The 16252-nt window shown below is 52.0% G+C and overlaps 1 protein-coding gene across 1 annotated transcript in view; it reads left to right on the forward strand.

The window, feature by feature from the left end:
• The first annotated feature begins 7685 nt into the window (after nucleotides 1-7685).
• Nucleotides 7686-16252, forward strand: part of EFNB1 (ephrin B1) — a 55962-nt gene continuing 47395 nt past the window's right edge. Inside the window, exon 1 of the mRNA XM_054169559.1 lies at nucleotides 7686-7954. Within this exon, the coding sequence (XP_054025534.1) occupies nucleotides 7839-7954 (116 nt within the window). The 5' untranslated portion in view covers nucleotides 7686-7838. The remainder of the gene's footprint in view (nucleotides 7955-16252) is intronic.

Consider the following 16252-nt stretch of genomic DNA (forward strand, 5'->3'; position numbering starts at 1 on the left):
TTTACTTCTTCTATTTTCTTTTCTTTTTCCTTTTCTTTTTTTTTTTCCTTTTTTCTTTCCTTTTCTTTCTTTTCTTTTCTTTCCTTTTCTTTCCTTTTCTTTCCTTTTCTTTCCTTTTCTTTCCTTTTCTCTTTTCTCTTTTCTTTTCTTTTCTTTTCTTTTCTTTTCTTTTCTTTTCTTTTCTTTTCTTTTCTTTTCTTTTCTTTTCTTTTCTTTTCTTTTCTTTTCTTTTCTTTTCTTTTCTTTTCTTTTCTTTTCTTTCCTTTTCTTTCCTTTTCTTTCCTTTTCTCTTTTCTCTTTTCTTTTCTTTTCTTTTCTTTTCTTTTCTTTTCTTTTCTTTTCTTTTCTTTTCTTTTCTTTTCTTTTCTTTTCTTTTCTTTTCTTTTCTTTCTCTTTCTTTTCTTTTCTTTTCTTTTCTTTTCTTTTCTTTTCTTTTCTTTTCTTTTCTTTTCTTTTCTTTTCTTTTCTTTTCTTTTCTTTTCTTTTCTTTTCTTTTCTTTTCTTTTCTTTTCTTTTCTTTTCTTTTCTTTTCCCAGGCAGTTCTAGCTTACACCACCTTAATTATCACGTCTCTGAAAACTGGTTAAAGATTTTAATACTTCCTTCCCTGGAACATTATGCAGCAGACTTCTCAGCCCCATAAACCGTGCCTTCTGGAACCTGATCACCTTGTGCCGCTGCCTTTCCCGCCTTGGTCCTTGCCCCAGTGGTTCAGCTCCCCGCCGGAGCTGCCCCTGCTCCTTCCCGGCACCCCCACGGCAGGTGGGAAGCGCCGGAGGCGCTGCTGGGGCTGCCAGAGCCAGGGCAGCTTTTCAGTTCAAATCTGGGCTTTTTAATTTAGCTCCCATTACCCAGCCAGCCACTCTGTTGCATCACTGTAATCAGGCAGCACATCTGCCGAAGGTGCAAGTTTCCCGGAGCCTGAGCGCAAGAGCGATGGCATAAATCACGGCGAAGGCAGAGCCTTGACATCACCTCCAGTCCCCAGCCTGATCCTCTGATTTGGCAGCGCCTGGCACCCGTTTTGCCTGGCTGTTTGCTGCTTAACAGGTCTGAGGCTTGTACAACAGGCAGCTCCACACCCCCCATGGCCTGGGCTTTCAAAAATCCCAGAATCCCAGCGTGCTGGTGGGGGGAAGGGACCTCTGGAGATCATCCAGTCCAAGCCCTCTGCTAAAGCAGGGGCACCCCACAGCAGGGTGCCCAGGATGGCAATGTCCAGGTGGATTTGGAATCTCCCCAGAGGAGGAGACTCCACAACCTCTCTGGGCAGCCTGCCCCTGGGCTCCAGCACCCTCATAGAAAAGAGTTTTTTCCTCCTGTTCAGATAAAACCTCATGGGTTCTGGTTTGTGCCTGTTGCCCCTTGTCCTGTTGCTGGGCACCACTGAAAAGAGCCTGACCCCATTCTCTTGTCCCTTACTCTTTAGGTATTGATCAGCATTGAGCAGATTCCCTCTCAGGCTTCTCTTCTCCAGGCTAAACAGCCCCAGGTCTCGCAGCCTTTCCTTCTCACAGAGATGCTTCAGGCCCCTCAGCATCTGCATAGCCTCCACTGGGCTCTCTCCAGTGGTTTCTTACCTTTCTTGAACTGGGGTGCCCTGAACCAGACCCAGTACTCCAGGATATGGCCTCATCACTTTCTTGACCTGCTGGCCACATTCAACGCAGCCCAGGAGAGCATTTGCATTCTTGGCCACCAAGGGCATGTTGCTGGCTCATAGGCAACTTGTCCCCAGCATTCCCAGGTCCTTCCCTGCAGAGCTGCTTTCCAGCTGGTCACTCCTCACCTGCAGTGGTACAGGGGGGTTGTTCCTTCCCAGGTGCAAAACTTGACACTCAGCTTTGTTGACCTTTGTGAGGTTCCTCCACCCAACTCTCCAGCCTGCCCCTCATCTCATCTCATCTCTGGCTTTGGTATCATCAGCAAACTGGCTGAGGGTCCAGAACATCCCTCTCTCCAGGGATTCTGGAGGTTTGCTTTTTTAAAGAGGGTCAGATTCCTCCTGAATTTTGGCCTCAGTCTGCACAGGGCTCTCCCTGTGCAGGTTCTGCCGAGGGAGAGGAGGAGAGGAGCCGCGCCTCTGCAAAGCCATTTGGGATACACGTGCTGCGTGGGTTCAGCCTGGTGAGATCTCATCCCTTTCATCCCAGAGAACAGTTAGGGGCAACATGTACCAGGTCCCGTGGTGCCCATGCCTCTGGGACGAGGGGAGCTTGCTCCCCACCGAGTTTTATGTAGGTGAGTTTTAAATAACTCCGATGCTTCCCCGGGGGAACCATCCCACAGCCCAACAGATCTCAGCACTAAGCAGTTTTTTTCCTGGTGCTCAGCCTAAATTTCCTTTGGCTCTGTTTTATCCCAGTGCTCTTTCAGGAGGAGATTTCTCAGGTAATTTAAATGTGATGGGGATGCAGCTCATCATTTGATGAGGGTGTGATTGTGCTCGGTAAGAAACTGTGAGCCACGGAGTGCTGGAGAGTGCTGGAGAGCTGCAGAGGTTTGGGGTGGTACTGGGGCTCACCAAAGATGGGACAATAACTTCCTTCCTGCCTTGTCCCTTTAGAATGAAGCAGATGAGGGACAATCCCCCAAATCACCCCCAAAATTGCATTATCATTTGAAGTGAGGTGGAAGAGGGAGGAGGTGGAAGCCAGGAGAGCAGAGCACGCTGGTACCGATGGTGTGGAAAGGTGGTGGTGATGTCTGGGCAGAGGAAGCACTAAGGTGGCACAAGGCAACTCCTGGGTCCCCAAAGTATGAAGAATGCTGGAATTAAGTGACACCTTTTCCTCTCCTGTGGCTCCCCTCCAGTCACAGGCTAGGGGATCACTGGGTATGCAGGCTGCACCCTCCTGGAGAGAGAGCCTAGTGTGGTGTTACCCTCCAGGATGCCAGGGAGGGAGCTGAGTCCCTGTAAACTCGTGTCTCCTGCAGTCACTCAACACATGGTGCAGCTGTTCATGCTTCAGACATCAAACACAACCAGAGACACCCTTCACTGCCAGAGCAGGGAGCGTGGGCAGTGATATCTGTCCTGCATGTGTGGGCACACACAAGTGTCCTTGATCTGGGATTGTGTAAGTGCTGCTTCCCCTGATGTATGGCACTAGAGTCCTCTGGGCAGCTGGGGCCAGGCAGTGGGAGCTGCTGGGCTCCTTCTCCTGCCCTGGCAGCATCTGGACTTTGGCCAGTGCACACTTGTTCTGTGCACATGTGGTCCAAGCATGTTCTCTGTGTGCACTCTCCATACATGCTTGCTCTCTGCACTCTCTGTGCATGCTTCTCTGCTTTCCTGGGCAGAGTGCCCCATGGCTGCGGGCAGCACTCAGGGCCATCAATGCCAACTCTGGGAACTCAGTGGAGAAGGAGAAGGGCAGGAAAATGGGAGGGAGGTGGAATCTCACCCATGGCTTCCCAGGTTGATGGGTGGGCATGGGCAGTGCAGCAGCTTCCTGGTGACTTCTCTTCTGCATCAAGCTGCTTGTGAGCACAAGGATCCTTCATAAAGCCAGGGAATTTTGGAGAAGTTGTCCCACAACTGCTTGAGAGATCCTTGTCTGGGCCCTCCAGGATCACAGCAATCCTTTCCTGCTGCTCTGGCTGGAGCTTGGCCTAGTTCCCAGTGTCCCCAGTGCAGCTGAGGCTAGGAACAGTTTGCCAATTAGTTTATTGGGGTTTTTTTTTGTTTATTTTGTTTTGTCTTGTTTTGTTTTTTAAACTCAGAACCACCTGAGAAATTGCCCTGGTCCAGCACCACTGAGGTCCTTATGTGAGAGAAGCAGGGTTTGGCTGGCAGTTCCTGCCACAGGAACAACACTAGGAAAGCTTGGAAAGGGCTTTTCCTATTGTCCCAGCTCTCTGCCCACCGTTTTGGGGCACACACCAGCACTTGTGAGCCCTGTCCCTGTGCCACGCTGCCTTTCCCACCTCACAGGTAGTGAGACATTCCTGCACGGGCAGAGGTGCTGCCTGTTGGTGTTTACCCAGCACCAGCCGTGCCAGGTGTGGCCATGCCATTGGAATCCGCAATAAAATGGCACTGAGTGACCTTTGGATGCTCCTTGGTGCCTCTGCCTGGCTTGCAAGCAGGCTCCCCTCACCCCTAGGATGCACCAGCACCAAGCTCGTTTCCACCGCTTCAAGGAGAAGGGATCGGATCCCAGAGCGATCCCAGACCGCTCCTCGTTCTCAGGGTGGGCACAAGGGACAGGGGACCCACAGGCACAGCAACCTCCTTCTGAAGTGTTGCTGAGCTCCAGATCCCCACCTGAGCCTGCGCTGGGAGAGCCAGCATCGCCATGGCAACCAGTCATGATGTCATTGGCAGAGCTGATGGGGCAGGGATAGGGTGGAATGGGCAGGCAGCAGGCAGAGCAGGCAGGGCAGGTAGGCAGGGCAGGGCAGGAGCTGCTTCTCCATTTCTCAGCCACAGGGCCTGAGGTTGCCCTCTCCATCCTCCCTCCCCCCCCCCCAAAAAAAAAGACAATTGTCATTAGATTTTCTCCTCTTTTCTTGGCTATTTTCCATCTCTTTTGACTCAGGGTGACATCAGAACCTCGAAGGTTTGCATCCGGGGAGCGCTGGCCAAAATGGTTCAACACCGCCCAGCGCCCAAGGATTAGATGTGACAATAAACCACAGAAATCTGGCAAGTCCCCACCCAAATTCACCAGTGCCATGGAAGGAGCTGGAGCAGAAATGTGGAAATGGGGAAAGAACAAAAGCAACAGAGAGAAATGGGTCTGGGGAGGGTGGCACAGAATGGGACCGGTGAAATGTTTTCTTAGCTGAAAGCGTGAACTGACTTGGGGTGGGGGGAAGGGTTTAAATGTTCATAATAAAAGCAAACTGAATCCAGAGTGGGGTTTTGGGGGGGTGGGGCGGGGTGGAGGGGGGGTGGTGGTGTATTTCCTCGACAGAAATCGAAAGGTTTGTTAAAACATTTGTGATAGGAAGTGAACTGCCTCCAGCTTTCAGTTTCCTTAGCAGGAAGAGAACCGACCCTGGAGTTTGCTTGTTTATTTTTGGTACCAGAAAGTGAAGTGACTCCAAAGCTGTTCATGTTGAAGTTTTCTTAACACAGATGAAACTGACTCCAAAAGTTTGTTGCTATTTTTTTTTTCTTCCTTCCTCCTCCTCCTCCTCCTCCTCCTCCTCCATGTGATTTGAAGGCTGAGATTGTTTTAGCTCTCATAAGGAAAAGGGAATTGACTCTGGAGTTTATGTTTTTGTTTGCTTGTTTGTCTGTGTGGGGTTTTGGAAGTTGATTGAAATGGAACTGGCTCCAGAGGTGGTTTTTAGATATAATAATAATAATAATAATAATAATAATAATAATAATAATAATAATAATAATAATAATAATAATAATAATAAAACAATAAATATCAATAACAACAACAATAAATAACAATAACAATAATAACAATAAATAACAATAACAACAATATTTCTTGCAGTAGAAAGTTGCCTGAATCCAGGCATTTTAACAACAATGTTCTAAAAAAGTCAGGCAAATTGCTCCTGATCTTTTTCCACCCCCCCTTCAAACCCTTCCCAAAGTAACAAACCCCTCCCCAACCACCAGAAGAAACTAAAAATACATAATTCACCAGCCTCTCAAAACTCACAAAGCCCTTAAGAAATAAAAAGTGAACTGAATGCAGAGGTTTTTCACAATTGTTTCCACAGAAAAAGGATTTCACAGCTTGGTCTATTTCCACCCACCCCCCCCCCCAAGCCCCCCAAAGCTCCAAGAATCAAAGAATTAAAACCCTTTCAAGAAAAAGCTCCAAAAAAACCCTCAAAAAACCCCAACCCTGCAGAGTTTAATAGAAAACAAATAGTTTATTAGAGCTTATCACTTTTCTTGCTTAATAGAAAGAGAACTGATTCCAGAATTTGGTATTTCCCCCCCGCCCCCAACCCCTTCCCAAGGTCCCAACTCCAAATTCCTGTCATAAAAAACAACCCCCAAACACAACAACCAGCAAGCTCCCCCCCTAAAAGAACTCCACAAAAACCTTTTCCCTCCCAAAAGCCCCTAAAAAATAAAGGTCTAAGAGACCTCCAAAACCCCTCAAAACATGTCCTAAAAATTGGAAAAAAAAATAATAAATAGATATATTTATCCAAATCTCAAAAGAATCTGGAAAATTTGCCCCAAATCTTTGAAACACTAAAAAAAAAAAAAAGGCAGAAAAATAAGTAATAAAATAAAATAATCCAAAAGAATTCCAAGGAGCTCCTCAAATGAAAATAATAAAAAAATTAATAAAAGCAAGAAACCTTCCCAGAAGCCTCAGAAAGCCCTTTCAAACCCCACCCCCAGACCCCCAAAAGTGTCACAGAGCCTCCCCCCAAAAATCCTACAAAAAAACCCTATGAAAATTAGAAACCTGCAGAAAACCTTCAAGAAGGCTCCAAAAATTCCAAAAACCCTCAGAAAAGAAAACCCCCAAACCTTCCAAAAATGCTTAAAAATGTCAAAACCTCACCAAAAATCCAAAAACTTCCAAAAGCCCTCAAAAAAACCCCCTCCAAATATGCCTAAAAATGTCAAAACCCCACCAAAAATCCTACAAAAAACCCCTATGAAAATTAGGAACCTGCAGAAAACCTTCGAGAAAGCTTCAAAACCTTCCAAAACCCCTCAAAATATGCCTAAAAATGTCAACCCCCCCAAAAAATCCTACCAAAAAACCCTATGAAAATTGGAAACCTGCAGAAAACCTTCAAGAAATCTCCAAAAACTTCCAAAAGCCCTCAAAAAAACCCCTCCAAATATGCCTAAGAATGTCAAAACCCCACCAAAAATCCTACAAAAAAACCCCTATGAAAATTAGAAACCTGCAGAAAACCTTCGAGAAAGCTTCAAAACCTTCCAAAACCCCTCAAAATATGCTTAAAAATGTCAAAACCCCACCAAAAATCCTACCAAAAAACCCTATGAAAATTGGAAACCTGCAGAAAACCTTCAAGAAAGCTCCAAAAACTTCCAAAAGCCCTCAGAAAAACCCTCCAAATATGCCTAAAAATGTCAAATCCCCACCAAAAATCCTACACCCCCCCCAAACACCAAACCCCACAACTTTAAAAGCGTAAAAAGAGCCTCCCCAAAACCCTTCCAAAATCCTCGAAAATTTCCACCCCCCCTCCACAGAATTTCGAAAACCCTCTTGCAACCTTCCGCGATCCCAAACCTCCTTCCCAACCCCTCTCCACGCGGCGATGTCTCCTCGTATTTAGGGCCGCTCACCCCCTCCCGCAGCCTCTCGCCTCCCTCCCCGTCGATGCCTCCCCGGGAGGAGGCGAAGGGAGGCGGCCGGCAGCAGCCGCTGGGAGGCGCTGTTGGATCGCGGCTGAATGACGGAAGAGGCGGGACACGGCGGAGAGGAGGGGGGCGCGGGGACGGGCCGTCGGGACCCCGGCGCCCCGATTGTCCTTTCCCATCCCCTTTTCCCCGCCGGTTCAAGCGGCGAGCGGTGTGCACGGGAGGGGTTGTGGGGGGGGGCGGGGGGGTGGAGGGGTGAGGTGTTAAAAAACAAGAAAAGCGACGCGCGCCCTTTAAGAGCAGCAAGTGGGCGTGTCCCCGCCGCTCGAGGCCCCCCCCGCGCCGCTCAGCCATTGGCCGCTCCGCTTAGGGCTGCCCGTGGCGTTGCCTGCGCGGAGCAGTAGAGGGAACGCCGAGGCGGGCGGCGCCGCTGTGCGGGAGGGGACGGCGGCGGCAGCGGCGGCGGCGGAGGAGGCGGCGGCGGCGGGACGGGAGCCGGAGGAAGGCGGCGGGGAAGCGGCATGGGCGCCTGACGCCCGTCCCGTCCCGCCGCCGAGGGACGATGGCGCGGCCCCGCGGCGGGCGGTGGTTGCTGGGCGTCCTCCTCGCCCTGTGCCGCTTCGCCGCGCCGTTCGCCAAGAGCCTGGAACCGGTCTCCTGGAGCTCCAGTAACCCAAAGTACGTGCATCGGAGGGGCGCGGGGGAACGGAGAGGGGGAAGCGGGGTTGGGGGGGGGGAGAGAAAGCCGCCTCGCACCCCCCCCTTCGGCAAAACACGAGAACCTGGGAAAATTCACCCCCAGAATGAATGTAACCAAGCCCGCAAGATTTCAGAGGAGAAATTCCCTCCCCGGGAAGCGGAGCGAGGAGCGGCTGGAGGCTGCGGGCGACGGACGGAGAGGAGCGACCCCGGGCTGGAGTACGGACCCTGGCTGAGCCCCGGCTGCTTCTCGGGGCTGCTGCGTTTTTTGTGCTGACCCAAACCCCAGGCTTCTAAGGGTTTCTTTCCCCAGTTTTTAAAGATCGGGGCTTAGTAATAAACCTTTTCTTACCTTTAAATCTTTTTGCCTTTTTTTTTTTTTTTTTTAAATCTGGTGGCTTTTTCTTTCCTTTTTTTTTTTTGTTTAATTTAAAATATTTTTTTCTCTTTTTAAATATTTTTTAAATTATTATTATTTTTCACCTTTAATTCCTCCTCCCCGGAGCTTGGGGAGGCTCCGAAGGTGCTGCTGCCTCTCCGCGGGCCGGCTGCCCGCGCCCCGGTCTCACACCGACGCTACAGATGGATTTATCCTCTTTTTATTTCAGTTTAATTTTAGTGTATATATATATATTTTTTTTTTTCCCCAGGACTTTTTTCTTTCTTCGAGCAGCTCATGGTGGAAAGCGAGGGGAGGGAATTTGGTGCCGGTGGGACCACCCCGGTCCGGCGAACAAAGCCGGCGGTGGGGCTCCTCCGCAGCCCTCCTCTGCCTCGACGTATCCCTAAATTCCCTACCTCCATACGTTCTGTATTTGTCTGTGTCTGTGTCCCGGCCGAGGTGCGGGAACAATGAAGAGGGGACGAAGGGTGAGGAGGAGAAGGTGGAGTGGAAGGTGCCTGAGTGGTCCCTGCTGCCCTGGGATGGTGTCAGGGTGGTTTTGCTAGCCCTCTTGCTGGGCTTTATCTTGTAAATCACGGAATGTTTGTTGATTTTAGCCGCTTCTCGGCTTAGAAAACAATAAATCCTGCTTGCAGCCTGGGGTGGTTTTTTTTTTTCCCCCTTTTTTTTTTCCCCAACCACATTCCTCACAAAAGAGAGTTTTGGAGGGTTGGAGAGGACTGAAACGATTTGGTCAACCTTCCTTGCTTGGACGCTTCTCCTCTAAGCCAACCGTTTATGGCTGCTTGTTGTTTTTGTGGTGGAAAAAAAAACAAAAGGCAACTTCGGAGGCTCAACAGCCTCGAACTCCTGCTCAGCGTGCTGGGAACGCTGGGGTGAGGCTGTGGAAGCTCCCGTGAGGTGGTTCTCCTTGCGTGGTGTGGCTTCCCTTGCCTTGCCTTTGGAGACGTGTCCGTTGGCAGGGAGCGGAGCGAACCTTTTGAGGCTTTTCTCTTGGGAATTGGTTGGGTTTGTGAGTTGGTGAGGGAGAGGCAGGCAGGCAGTCTGGCTCCAAAAAAAAAAGTTAAAAAATCACCTTTTTTATGTGAAGAAGGGCAAGTGGGGATGGAAAAGGTTTGGGCTTGCTGCTGCTCGTGGCCATGTTGCCCCAGTCCCCTACGTTAAGTGTTGGTTTTATTAAATGGCCGAGGCCTGGGACACTGGGAGGACGGGATATGCACACCACGGGGGTTTTCACCCTTCTCTCTGCCTCCTGAGCGGCTGCTGGTGCCTGGCACTGAGCCTTGGGTGTGGTGGGCTCTGAGGTGTCCCTTCCCCTGGGGCATTGCTTGAGGATTCTCAAGGTTCTCTCCCAGTTTGGAGCTTGGAGGTGGTTTGTCCTCAGTGTGGCTTTCTGGTTGGGTGCTGTCCCGCGTGGGGACTGCTCTGGTGGGTGCCTCGTGTTGGGTGTGGGCTTGGGGAGAGTGCTGGTGCTTCTCCAGGTTGCTGCAGCGATGGGAGAGGGCCCTGGGGAGTGCCAAAATGTCATCATTTCCACCCAGAAATGGCTCTGCTGGGGTGGGATCCTATGATGGGGCAGGATCCGCTCCTGGCTTTTGCCATGGTGGGTGCTGTGGTTGCCCAGCCATGAGCTCATCTGACCCTGGGCCCTCACCTTTGGGGTCCTGTGTTGAGGTTCTGCATTGTTTCAGACCTTCATTGCTGTTGCAGGTTGGGTGGCACCGGGCACAGCCTCTTCCTGCTCGCTTCTGCCTGCGACCACATTGGAGTGAACCAGTCTGGGGGTGTACAAAGTCCAGTTCTAGTCTGAGGAGAAGCTGAGCTCTTTGTTATGCTGGGTTTAAACCTGGGTAGATCTGTTAACCACCCTCCCTCACGTGCCCACCACCCTATTTTGGGCTTCCAAGGCATCTGTGGGCAATGCCTTGACTGTGCCAACTCTCTGCCAAGCTTTAACTCTTGCTTTGGAGTAAAGAGAATGAAAGCTATAAAAACCCACCACCACTCAGTGGAATTTTCCAACAGATAGAAGGAGAAAACATTTCACCTTGGGATTTGCTGGAAATAAGGAAAAGATTTTCCTGCCCTTCGTCCCCTGGGCAGCGCTGACAGCCTCTGGGGTTATGACTTCACCAGGGTGTCCTTGGTGGGTTCCTGGTCTTGTGGTGGTTATCAGAATGTGATGCTGATAATGTGTGTGATAGGAGGAATGGTTTCCTGGTGGAGTTAAGACCAGCTGAAGCTGTAGTGCTCTGAGCTGTACTGGGAAGCGTCTCCCTTTGGCTGCTCTGTGTGTGTCCAAAAGTTGGCGGTGAAGTGGTCACCATTGTCCCATTGTGATCAGCTCTCTGTCTTTTAAGGGCAAAAAAACAAGGCCTGGAAATACTTTTGCTGAGTAAAAATCTGCAATTGCCCTAAACCTGTGTTTGGGATGAGCTGGGAGTGAGCTGAACCTCCTCTCAATACGTTTCCCCCCCACCAGGATGTCCGAGGAGCCCCTTGGAAAGACACTCGGGGAGCGAAAATGGTTTTAATTTCATTCCATCGTGTCCAAAGGGGGTTTCGGAGGGGGAGATGGAGGGATGTGCTTGGGATTTAACCCACCCTTGTGCAGCCCAGCCAGGGGGGCTGGTGAGAGCGTGCTGGCCTTGGGCAGCCGGGAATAGCCGGGGAAGTTCTGGCTTCGATCCTTTCGGAGCTCCCTTGGCTGTAATTCCGCAGAAATATTGACCCTGGTGGGCTCCTGTGCCGGCCGTTAAAAGGAAGCATTCCTCATAAAATATGGCTTGGAAAATTCATTTCGGGCTGGAATTTGCCTCTCCAGAAAGTATTTTAATAAGGAGGTGGGGGAAATGGGACACATCATCCACACAGCTCCGCAGGACGGGCCCTTGCTGCTCAGCTTCGCTCTTTTTCCCCCCCTCCCACCTCAGATAAAGTTTTACTGGGCTCTGCTCACTTGCTAGCTCAGTGGAACAACTCAGCAACCTTCCGAAGACAAAATAAATACACTTATTTCACATAAAAAAGTACAGGGAAAAGGGGGGGGGCGGGGGAGAAACCCCACTCCGAGACGGAAGTCTAACCCTTTGTGGGATTTTTAGTCTGCCTTTGACGTTAAGGTGTCCTACAGAGCTCCGCGAGCGCTGGGGGTGAAGCTTGCTGTGTCTTTGCCTTTTTTTACTGACATTTCTGAGGCACAGAGTTCTTGTAGGGAGGCTCTTTCCCGAGGGGAATAGCCAGGCCTGGAGCTCTGCATGGGTGCACTCAGCCTTCTTGGAGCAGATGGAGTTGAATTACCGTCGTGGTGGGTGCAGGAGATGTTTTCCCTCTCTTCCAGCTTCTTGCACTACAAAACACGTTCCTTATTTTTCAGTTAAAAGCCGTATTTGGCCTGTGGAGCCTTTGGAGGCTCCCATCTCCTGGAGGCTGCGACTCCCCGGGGTACATGGAAGGTCCTGTAAAGGATCCAGTGGGGTCTGATGAGACTTGGGCCTTTGCTGTATCTCTGAAGGTTGGCTTGGATTTAAGTGAACCTGGGCAGTTTGCATCCCAGTTGGAGTTTCCCTCTGGAATGGAGGAGCCCTTTCCCAGCACCCTGAGAGGGTGCTAGGGTGAACCCTTAGGTGGGTGCTGTGGGGTTGTGCTGGTGGAGGGAGCCCGGTGCAGGGCTCTTGGGTGTTCTCTCAGCATAGGGGAGCTCTTGTTATGACTTCCCCGAGCCCAAAACGCCTGTGCCCAGCCTAGTTGGCCCTTCTTGCTGGGCGCAGGAGGGAAGGGAAGGAGCATCTAGGGCTCGTGGTGTGTCATTCGGGAATGAGTTCATTAATTTCAATTAAAAACGAGAGCGAGCGCAGGCAGGGCTGCGGCTGTGGCAGTAGCTGGGTAAATACCGCTGGATTCTATAAAATGGATTTAACTGCTTCCTTGGAAAGGAAAAAAGAGCTGTGATGGGGTGGCTGATTGATTGTAAAAGGAGCCCGGAGCTCGCTCCGGAGCGGAACAGCTGCTGCAGCTCCTCGGAGCCGCCTGGCAGCGGGGACGGCATGGGGCGCGGAGGCCTTTTCGGACCGTGGGGGGCTGCGTCCCTTTGCTGCACCTGAGCTGCTCCATCGCTTGGGGCTTGAAGCTGCTTCTTGGATCCTTGTCCCTAAACAGGGGGAGATGTGCCCACAGCCCAGGTCAGGTCTCTGAGCTGCAGAGATCCCTCCCCAGCGGTTTTGCTGGGCAGGCAGGGATCCTCCTTGAGTAGCTTTACTGGGTGGGCAGTGGTCCACATTGATCAGCTTTACTGGGCAGGCAGAGATTCCCTTCCTGATCCGCTTTACTGGTGAAGAGGGGTCCCCCCTAAGCCCTGGACATGTTTGTACTGGTTGGGAATGTCAAAGAGCTGTGTGTGCAGTCTCTTGCATGACACACATTGGGAGGTGCTGGGCTGTCCCCTGGAAACTGGAGAGGCTCTTTCTTTCCATGTGGGACTGCTGGATCCCACCTGCCCCACAGCTTCCTGGTGGTTCTCTGGTCCCTGCTCCCTGTCAGCTGTGGGCAGCGCGGTGGCAGCGCTGCTGGGAAGCCCGAGTAGCGTCGGGCTCTGGTGGGAAAACATCTTGTACCGATCAGTAGCACATGCTACTTGGAGTCTGGCAGCTGAAACAGGGTGGGGAGAAACAAAGCTGAAATCCTCTCTGTGTCTAATTAATGATCGCCCCTATCGGGAGAGCTGGAGGAGGACTCTGGGCTCAGCGCTATCGCAGCGTCACATCTGGGCAGGAATGTGGCGGCAGGGCTGCAGGGCTTTTGTTGTGCTCGCCTCAAAGAACCGAGGTCCTTTCTGCTGCTTTCCAACCTTTTTGCAGCTTTTTGATGCTCTTCTCCTTGCCGTCCCTCGCTCTGGGGCAGGTGGCACGGTGGAGAAGCCTCCTTCGCTGATCAGGAGGGGGGGAGGTGGCGTTTTGCCTGTTTGTGGAGAGATTTGGCCCTTGGTGCATCCTTTGGGCAGGTTTCTTGTGCTCCTCGTGGGCTGTCTGGTTGGAACACCGGTGTTCTGCTCATGGCTGGGCTGGAGCCTCAGGATCCTGGCATTCCAGGCTCCGCCAGCTTGTCCAGGCTTGGTTCCAGATGAGTCGGACAAGCCGAGGCTGAACGTCCTGCTTGGTTAGGCTGGATTTGTGCCCAGGGTGGGGTTTGCATGGCCTCTGCACTTTCAGGGAGCAAAGTTTTCCCTCTGGGACTGGAGCCAAACCCTGCTGAAGCTGCGGGGTGATGCCCATTTGGGATGGGGGTGCTTGGGTGTCTCCAGCACCCGTCTCCTTGAGGAGAGCCAGAAGATGGGGGACGGCACGGAGGGCGGGGGTGGGTTTCTCGTGGTGTTTCAGCGAGTGGTGGCTTCTGGAGCTCTCCCTGCCGGCGCCTCCGTCTGGGATGCAGCCCGGCTCAGGTGCCGGCGTGGCAGTGCCGCCCCGGCCGAGCCGAGCAGCTGTGCTTGAGCAATGCCAGCTATTTATATCCTCTCGCCTGCTCCGGAATAACCTCTGCTAGCTGCTGCCTGCTCTTCCCAGGTGGGCTGCTCCCCCTTCCCAAGGCTGTGGGGCTGGGCTGCTGGGAGAGCTGCACCAGGACCTGGAGGGGTTTGTTAAGTGTCCAGCCATGAGGTTGGTGTTATCCAGGGGTTCCATCCCACCGTGGTGCTGTGCCTGCGTGAACGTCCACGTGTGCCATGGCAGCGGGGTTGGGCTGTGGTGAGAGGCTTTGTGTGAACCCAGTTTGACGTAGGTTGGCTCTCACTGGTGCCAGCACGGAGGTGCTGGGGGCAGGATGCCAAGGGGATGCCCCATGAGCTCTCTCTCTGCTCCCTTGTGATGTTTTAGAAGCAATCTCCTCTTGGTGGCTGGGTCCTCCCTCACTGCAAAGACTTGGCATGGCAGTGCCCTCCCTTGAAGGGGGACCCAGCTGTTTTTGTTGACTTAGGGAGAGACCTTCTCACTCTCCTCAACTACCTGAAGAGTGATCGGAGTGAGGCAAGTATTGATCTGTTCTCCCAAGTAGCAAGACAGGATGAGAGGGAACAGCCTCAAGTTGCACCACAGGAGGTTTAGGTTTGACATGAGGAATAATTTCTTCCCCTAAAGGTTTGTCAAGCCATGGAACAGGCTGCCCAGGGCAGTGATGGAGTCCCCATCCCTTAAGGGGTTTAAAGGCTGTGTAGATGTGGTGCTGAGGGATGTGCTTTAGTAGCAGACTTGTTAGTGTTGGGTTCATAGTTGGACTTGAAGATTTTAAAGGTCTTTTGCAGCCTAAATGATTCTGTCTCCCTCATTATTCCATGGGGCAGCCTGAGAGCTGTCTTCCAATACCTGAGAGGATCCTACAGCAAGGCTGGCGAGGGACTTTTCATGAGGGTGTCTAGAGACAGGGTAAGGGGGAATGGTTTGAAGCTGAGGGGAGAGCAGGGTTTGACTGGAACTGAGGAAGAAGTTCCTCATTACAAGGGTGGTGAGACTCTGGAATAGGTTGTCCAGAGTGGTTGTGGATACCCTCTCCGGAGAGCTGTTTAAGGTCATATTGGGTAAAGCCTTGGGCCACCAACTCTGGTGCCCATGGTGGCGGGGGGTGGAATAGATGGTCTCTGAGGTCCCTTCCAACCTCAGCCATTCTGTGATTCACTTCCTGGAAATCCTTTTCCTTGCACCTGGTGACTCCCTGGCTTGGAGCATGAGCTCAGCGTTGGAGACCTTCCACCCAACTTGGCTTTCAGCATCCTTTTGAGTAGGTTCTTCAGAAAGCAAAGTGTGTTTTCAGTGCTTATCAGCTATAAATAGCCTCACACTGTTAATATTGATCCCTGAGCGTTCACATGTTCTCCTCCTCAAGGCCAGGAAATGTCTGCAGTTGCCCATGTGTTAGTGCAGGGCTGAGACTCAACATCATCTCTTGCTACCGGTTCTACTGTTCAATGGGTTCCTGAAATGTGTGGGCACAGGCTGGGGTGTGGACTTGTGCACAGGGACAGCTCTGGCAGCAGTGCAGCGTGAAACTTGGGGGTGCAGTGACGGTGCTGGGGGTTTCGGTGGTGCTGGTGGATGTGGCGGTGGTGCTTGGAGGTTTCAGTGATGCTCAAGCCCGTGGTGGCGGTGCTTAGGGATGCAATGATAGTGCTTGGGAATACAGTGGTGCTCAGGGAGATTGTGCTGGGGGGTTTGGCGATGCTCAAGAATGCAGTGATGGTGCTCAGGCTTTTGGTCATGCTCAGGCATGCGATGATGGTCCTGGGCTGTGGCATCCTTCGTGTTTGTTGTTTTATTGCAGCCCTCCCGCTCCCACCGCGGTTTTGGGGGGCAAACTGTCAGTGTGCCCTGGGAAGTGGCAATAGATGTAATGCAGGAGGTGGCCGGCTTGGGCCCGGGCGAGGGCTCAGGGCAGGCTCCCCCTGTGGTGGCAGGGATGAGGGCGCAGGCTGGGCGCAGCTGGGCGGGTGGCATATGGAAAGGATCTGGGTGTAATATCCCCGGCTGCAGCGCGGCTTTGCTGAAGAGGCCACTTCAGCAGGGGACGCGGCGTGGTTAGTCCTCCCGGCTGACACATCCCAGGCCTTCCTCAGACTTGAAAGAGCTTGAGCTCGCCTTTGAATCTGAGGATTTATAGCCCTTTTAGGCCTCTCCAATAAAAGCACGGCTCCCTCCTCAGACAGAGCCCACCGTCTCCCTCCTCCGGGCTCATTATCCCGGGGATTTGCGTTGCTTGCTCTCGCTCTGTTGTTCGCTACTGCTGCTTTCTTCAGATGTGCGGCCGAGAACTTCAGAGCATAAAGGCAGAGCTGGAGGAGCTGCGGGTCCTGGCTGCGCTGCCAGGATGTGGCCCCTGCCACAATCTTGAGT

Source organism: Dryobates pubescens, chromosome 18 (assembly GCF_014839835.1).
Source record: "Dryobates pubescens isolate bDryPub1 chromosome 18, bDryPub1.pri, whole genome shotgun sequence".
In the NCBI taxonomy this organism is placed as follows: Eukaryota; Metazoa; Chordata; class Aves; order Piciformes; family Picidae; genus Dryobates; species Dryobates pubescens.